The sequence below is a fragment of the Daucus carota genome, chromosome 1 (genome assembly GCF_001625215.2).
Source record: "Daucus carota subsp. sativus chromosome 1, DH1 v3.0, whole genome shotgun sequence".
NCBI lineage: Eukaryota > Viridiplantae > Streptophyta > Magnoliopsida > Apiales > Apiaceae > Daucus > Daucus carota.
This window is the reverse complement of record NC_030381.2, coordinates 21,128,246-21,136,026: the sequence shown is the minus strand read 5'-3', so window position 1 is coordinate 21,136,026 and position 7,781 is coordinate 21,128,246. Positions and strand designations below refer to the sequence as shown.

At 33.2% G+C, this 7,781-nt stretch overlaps 1 protein-coding gene across 1 annotated transcript; it reads right to left on the bottom strand.

Moving 5' to 3' along the window:
• Positions 1-4,650: 4,650 nt before the first annotated feature.
• On the bottom strand, positions 4,651-7,209 carry LOC108195421 (nucleobase-ascorbate transporter 3). Its single transcript, XM_017362385.2, has 6 exons — positions 6,964-7,209; positions 6,412-6,509; positions 6,140-6,316; positions 5,060-5,160; positions 4,888-4,963; positions 4,651-4,802 (listed from the first exon to the last, which is right to left on the bottom strand). Exons 1-6 carry the CDS (start codon positions 7,130-7,132, stop codon positions 4,728-4,730), a joined length of 696 nt encoding a protein of 231 aa, XP_017217874.1. The 5' UTR covers positions 7,133-7,209; the 3' UTR covers positions 4,651-4,727.
• Positions 7,210-7,781: the final 572 nt, after the last annotated feature.

Here is a 7,781-nt window from a genome sequence, read left to right as displayed (position 1 = left end):
GAAGTGAAAGATATCTTTGATTCCTTCAGGAACAACTACAAGGATCTACATGACTATCATGAGGTATTAAATGATATCATCTCTACTGTATCAATTTGTTGTTCTTCCTAGGAGAGGATGGATGGTGAATATATCATTTGAACTTCAAAGAGAAGGCCATGGACTCAAGCATGTGTCAATTCAGTTTCTCAGAGATCTTTCTCTAACAGAACTATTTGTGGTAAGAAACAAGATCATCTCAACCGGCAGGAAGCACAATGAAGTATTCAGGGACATGGTGGAAGAGTGGATCACTGATATTGGAGTTGAAATTCATGACAAGCCTTCAGTTATTAAGTATTTCAAGGATGGTATGATTCAGAGTATTGGACTCACTGATGAAGCGTTATCAACTTACTCTCCTCGAATACTGAAATATCTGAAAGCTCAAGTGAGAGAGAAGTGCTCTAGAACCAGTAAAGGAAGACTAAATGTTGAATTGCTATATGCTTATCGTCTGAATTTTGCTGCTCTTAGAGACTTGGACTTATCAGCAATCAACCGTCAGCCACCATATCCACTGCCTCCACTCAATCCTGGAGTTCTTGAAAATCCAAATGAACCTGTTGTTACTTACAATCCAACCTCCATTATATTCAAAAAGAAGAAAGATTCTGAGGCTACAGCTATACCACTTGAAGATATTGGAAAATTCACATCAAAGAGAATTGCTCGAGCAGTTGGTGCTGTTAAGTGGTCTGTGGTTAAGGAAGATAAGTGTGTGCTCAAGAAACTGATAGATCTTCTGGAGATAAGGAAAGCTGTAGAGACTGTTCACAACACTTCGAGAGTTCGTGCTCATCCATCAAGGGTCATCATGAAAATTGAAGGCATAAAACTTAATATCACTTTCAAGAAATTGAAGAAGATGGTCCACTTACAGACTTTAGAGAAGATGAAGAAGAATCTTGAGCAACCACCACTTGAGAATACATTGGAGCAAGTGGCACTGAGTACTATAACTGCCAGGATTGAAGAAATTGAAAACAAGCTCACTCAGAAGAGAGAAGAAGATGCTGCAAAGAGAAGAGCTGAGCAAAACCTGATCATTCAAGAGCCAAGAAACCAAGGAACAATTAGTTCAGTCTAGAGGAACAATGGCTACTTGTATTTACTTTTGAATTCTGGAAATTGTAAGATATAATCCAGATTGTACTTAGTATTATTTCCTGTTTTAATTAGTGTGCTTTTTTATTGTGTCAGTTGAGTTATCCTCTTAAAGGATTTGCTTGTCGAACTCTAACAATCAAATAGGGGGAGATTGTAAAGCATAAAGTAACCTAGATGTAATTATGATAACTCAACACAACAAAAGGATAGGAAACAATACGTAAGTATAATACAGGAATCTACAGGTTGGAGATCCGATTCGAACATACAAAGACAATCAGGATATCTGAGACGAACATTCGTCCACTGGAAGAAGTTCATTAATATGTTCAAGCCTCAATGATGAATAAAGCTCAATCAGTTTCTGCTATCAAAGATTGCCTGACGATCAAGTATCAAAGACCAGAAGATTCCAGTATATCTATTTTGATTATTTATAATCAAATTTATCGAAGCAACATCTAACCCGGAATGATTGATCAAGTATATTATCAAGCAAAGGATTCAAGGAATTATTTCAGTTCGAGTCGTTCGTGAAACAGACCAGTGCACAGGACGTCAGGACGTACGAAAGTATTCAGTGAATTCGATCAACGAATAATTGATCAAGTCAATCGAGCTGAATATAGGGTAAGGTTCAACGGGGAACTCCATCAATCTAGTAACCGGGTAACTTCTGATCTCATCCGTAGGATGAAAACAGTTGTTAGATCTTATTGCATGTGCGTGTACGTGATGTTGAAACCATCAGGCGGCCCGCAACAACTTTTGATTTTCTTTTTCATATTTTTCATATTCATTAATTTTAATTTAAATTATTACGATACAGTTATGCTCTAATTTTTTAGTTTTTTTCCTATTCTTGAGTTGTGTTATTTTTTATTAAAATACATAACATAAAAAATATTATAAGCAAAAGAATATACAACAAAAAATAAATTATACAAAAAACTAATGGAGAAAAATATAATATATTTCATATAAACAAAATTAAAATTACACAAATAAAAAAATGAATATTGTTAAAATATTAAAAACAACAAATTACGATAAAAAATCACATAAAATATACATCACCCAACAATACAAAACAAAAAGTTAATATAAAAAAGGTATATTGATATGACAAGAAAGAACGTGCAACGAAAATTATATAATATAAAAGATAATCTACAGAACATGTGGAGAAAGTATAAAGTTTAATATATACAAGAAAATACAGAACATAAAAATGATATGAAGTGAAAACTACATAACAATGTTTTAAAAAGAGAACACATAATAATAAATTAAATTATATAGCAAATAAATTACAGAACATTTGGAGAAAATATAAAATTCAATATAGACAATAAAATACAGAACATAAAAAAGGGTATACACGACAAAAATACAGGACCCGTAGAAAATTTTTTATGTTCTGTAATAAATAATAATGAAACTTTAAAAGACAACATGTTCCAAAATATTTTACATATTTTATTTTAAAGTTATAATGATTTATATTTTTATTATTTTTTAAAAACCTATAATATATAAAACTTAAAGGATATAAAAATATCTTTTTTGAAAATCAGATATAAATAATAAGTTCTATATTTTTCAGGTTTTTAAAAATATAACAAAGCATACAAAACTAACAGAACACAAGTAACATAAATATATTGCACGCAGAATACTCATGTGCACTTGTTGACTGCATGGATAATTAGTATAGGTCGTGTCTACATTAGAAGCGCATGCCACGTAAGTAAGTTACCAGGTTACTCGTATTCCTGGTTACTCACCGAGAACGACCCTATATATGTATATATCATTAATTGGAATTTATTTAAAGAAATTCAAGTAAATTCATAAAAAACAATCAATGATATTTATATATACATATAAATATAATCAAATTAAAAAAATGGAAAGTTTGACTAAGTCAAACTTGCACCCTCATTAAAACAGGCGCAAGTTTAACTTAACTCATTTTCTTCTAAGTCACTAAGAGTGACAACAGTGGAAGTGTTTCCCTGTGAGAGCGCAAGCTTTGACTTAAAGTCAAAGCGCAATCTCCGTTAACTTAGATTTTTCTAAGTAAACTCACAGTGGACACTGTGTAGCGCAAGTTCATGGAGGCGCAACCATTGACTCCAAAGTCAAGGCGCAAATTCATGAATCCAGAAAATCTATAAGTCATGGCTCAGTGCAACAGTGGTGGCGCAACTTCAGGGAAGCACAAATATTGACCAAGAAGTCATGCGCAAGTCTTGACTCTCTTGATTTTTCTCTAAGTCCCAACACAGTGAAGCACTATAAGGCGCCATGTTTGACCAAAACGAAGCGCAACATTTGACTTTCTCTTTGTGTACTGAATTGGCGCAAATTCATATATATATATTTACATATATATGAATGTGGCGCAAGTTCACTTCCTTACTTAGTTTTTGGACAATTCATAATTAACTAACCACAGTTAATTATGAATTCGTCCAGGTTGAACTCAATTCGTCCAGGTGGAACTCGTTAACCATGGTTAGATGTTGGAAGCTTATAAATAGAGCTTTGTAGTTTCATTTGAAACTAACTACACACTTTGTAAGTGCACACACTATACACATTCTCAAGAGCAAAGTTAGAATATCGATTTTATCGAGAGTTTGTATTAGAGTGGTTGTAGTCTCTGTAGCCGACATACGGGTTGGAATTTGTAGCACCCGGGGATTATTTTTAATATAAGAATATTCCCCGACTTGCTGGAGTTGTTTGATTACGATTGATTTAACTGGACTTAAACAGAATTATTCCACAATTGAATTAATCGAAGAAATTGGTATAGACGTATTCAACCCCCCCCCCTCTACGTCTGATTGGACCTAACAATATCTTGTGTCAAATACTTGATTGTTTAAAGTTGCTTGTTAAAAGTTGTTTTGATTTTGTTTTTGAAAATTTTGCTGAAAGTCTCATAGATTCTATTGTATTTAATTTATTGGAGTATTGTATTCAAACCAATTCTATGATATTTGGGACCTAACATCATATTAAAGAAAAATAATAATTTGAAAGGAAATGAAAACAATTAGCCTCGTTCATGAAAACTACTCCCTCCGTCCCTTTGAATTCTATACACTTTCATTTTCGGAATGTCCCATTTAATTCTATACATTTCAAAATTTTCTCAAAATAATAAAATTTTATAATATAAAAATTCCACTCACCCACTAACTCCATCTACTTTTCCCAATCTATCACTTAAATATTAATGGGCCCACCACTTTACCTACTTTTCTTTCTTTTTCTCATTATTTTACACTGCTTTATTGATGTGCTAGATAATATGATTAAAAAAATCGCAAGCGCACGATCTTTGTTTTAGTATTTATGATTCGTCCACAGAGATTAAAAATTAATATTCACAAATCATTATTATTAACCTAGGCGGATTAGAACAATTAATATGTGAAAAGGTGGTTTTCTAAAATTAAGTCTAAAATTATTAAGTCTAAAAAGAGAGGTACAATTAAACTAATCAATTAATTTGCAAAATTTCGATAAAACAACAATTTAACTAGCCAACATTATTCGGCCAATTAATAAACTTTAAATCCACAAACAGTGATAAACAAAATTAGCATGGGGAGGCCAATCTCAACACAGTTTGCAAGCTGCAGGAGAAACACAAGTTTATCAAAATTATGTATAATACAATAATGTTGTCCTGGAACTTCAATGCTTACTAAAAGAACATACCTGTGGGAATCCTCTTCCAAATAAGCCAAGACCAACCACGCAAACAACTGGCACAATTACAACTGGACTGAAAAGCCTGCATTGATAGTTAAATAGAGTTAATATATGGCAACAAAAACTTCTAAAGGAATGAGTACAAAAACCATGCTACTGCTCAATATAGTTACAGTACCTTGTAAGGTTGGCCCAGACCCTACCATATCCAAGTATAATGTTGATGAAGGATGAAACAATGAGAGATCCTTGAATTGATCTCATGCAATGAAGAAACCTCTACAGGCACACACATTAAGATCATTAAAACTAAACTTAGAAAATATGCTTAGGTCTACTGATTCATTAGCACAAGAACTTCCAATATAAAAAAATAAAGGGTCTTTGATAGGTAAAATGAAGAGAAAGTTGCTCGTGAGGACATCTAATGAGATTTGATATATACTGAATTAGTAATTAGAATCTGATCAAGAGCTAAGTAGATATTTGAGAATTTACACAGCACATTAAAGTCAAATATCTACTGCAATGCATCAAAATAGAGATTTCAATTTATGGCACAATGCATAGAGGACAAGCAATGGTAGGTATGCGCAAGGAGTATTATAATCAAACACAGATACACAGCCACACAGTTAATACAGCTAGAGCAAGGAGTCATTACATTGATCTGGTCACCATTAACAACTATTTCAATTACGAGGCATTGATTGATGAACAAACATTTTAGCAAGCCTATATAAGAGGGAATGCATTATTAAGAGCCAAATGTAATATCTGATAAAAATATTGAGAATAAGGGGTTCTCCAGTGAAGGGTTAGGCTATCCAACATTTAAAAAAGAAAAAAAAAATCAAATATCACTTGGTAGAAAAGTTCTTCATTTGGGTTAACCTACATAGTGGTTCACGGTACAGAGGCTCTCGCAGCAGCAGAGTCAAAAATCGGAAAGTTACACAGCCTTACCCTTTTTATGTCATAAAAGAGGCTTTTCGGGATATCCGAAATCTATTTAAAAAATTTCGATGCAGATGGGCCCTAAATGCTGCACTAATTGGAGAAAAAAATAGACGGTTTCCTGATAAAATAGTAACTACTTAATGCATTTCAAGTATCGAACCGCCAAAAAGTTTTCAAATTTATTTAAATTTGCATGTCAATCACAGCCGCCATATCATTTATTATATAGAAACAATAAAACTTGTCACGTATCTTATAACATCATCCAAATTTTACTTGAATTACAAGTTTTTCGTACCTGGTGCTCACTCGAGAAGTTGCTATCAGAGAAATCGTTGATAATTCCGAATACTGATATGACATAAGCAAATGATGGTCCCATCACCGTAGGAAGTCTTGTCCCGAGAAAGGTCTGAAGAAGGGTATTAATTCCCGACATAAACAGCAACGATTGAATCACCCGGGCTTTGTCACCCTAACGATTGAACCAATGAAGCAAAAAAGACATTAAATCATGCATCGATTTTATAGCAAAGATAAGAATAGAATTAGAGTATTAGTAATACTAACCGGACCTCCACCCATTCGAGGGACAAGTATGGTGGCGATCATAACAACACTTCCAAGCATCACAATGTAGTGCTGGAATGCTAGCAAAACAGTTTGAGCTGTAAAACATAAAATTCACAAATCAGGTGATATAAACAAATTATATATCAAAAAATGCTCTGCACAGCCAAATCAACAAGATTATGCAATTCAAGAACTAAATTGTCAACACTCAACACATATCAAATAAAAAAAAACATGATTCCATGTAAGGTACATAGAATTTTTTAAATTGATCAATCAACACTAATAAAAAAGTTTTTTCACTAAACAAAATAAAAAAATCCTTGTGGAATCAATGAATTATTCTTACACACACACACATGTGAAGAAATAAAGATTCACTGAAAAAGAACACAACTTTATTCAGGTTAGCATAAAGTAGCAATTTTTAAAAGAACCTTTTCAAGAAATAGACTTTTCTTGGTGAATTATACATGTGTGTGCTTAGAGAGACAGATAGCGAGAGAGAGAGATAAAGAGAGGGAGAGGGAGAGAGAGAGAGAGACTGACGCCAAGAGGGGTTAGAGTGGATGCAGTAGTTGAGCTGGACGAGTTGTTCATTTGGGGGGAAGGAGGGTCCCCTGGCTGCACCGAGTGGAGGAAAAAACACCGGAGGAGGTTGATGATTAACCGGAGGATTTTGATGTTGGTGCTCAGGGTGGTGATTAGTCTTTTCCATTTCTTAGATTTCTTGTCTCTTTTTTACTTCTTTTGGTTGTGTACTTAGCTGGAGTTTAGTCAGTAAGTTCTGTGGAGAGGGGGTACGCTTTTACTTTATACTCCCTCTGTTTTTTAATATATGACGTTTGACTTTTTGGCACACACTTTTAAGTGTTTTGACCGGATAGTTAAAAGTATTATTTTTGAAGTGGTTAAGGGCTTATCCTCTGTCGTCCCAGGTCTTGGGTTCGACCCTGGCTCATGTCGAGAATATCTTAGAACAGATACTCATTTGTAAGGCTATAAGCCATATTTGTCAAAAAAAGTATTATTTTTGAATTTTTCTTTTTCTGAATAAAAATATACAATCAAAATTTTAATTCACAAAAAAAATCAATCAAAAATAATGATTTCTACTATCCGGTCAACCCACCTAAAGTTACGTGCCCAAGTCAAAAGTGTCATATAAAAAAAAACAGAGGGAGTAGTGTGAAAACCGATAATTAATTATTTAGGTACGGTTGTATCGTTAAAAATTAAAGCTGTGTCTCAAATATCTCGAATAGATATTAAAAGATTTGCTGTATTGAATACTAGTTTAAATTAAGATTTTAAATTTGTTCATATACGATTTAATAATTACCAATTTTTATTACTTGTTTGCTTTG

What these genes read in the sequence shown, in the direction of transcription:
- LOC108195421 (XM_017362385.2), bottom strand. Translation starts at nt 7,132, where the DNA reads ATGGAAAAGACTAATCACCACCCTGAGCACCAACATCAAAATCCTCCG. An exon ending in ACTTCTCGAGTGAGCACCAG is followed by an intron (nt 5,161 to 6,139) that starts GTACGAAAAACT and finishes GTGTGCCTGTAG; the next exon opens with AGGTTTCTTCATTGCATGAG. An exon ending in GTCTGGGCCAACCTTACAAG is followed by an intron (nt 4,964 to 5,059) that starts GTACTGTAACTA and finishes CTATCAATGCAG; the next exon opens with GCTTTTCAGTCCAGTTGTAA.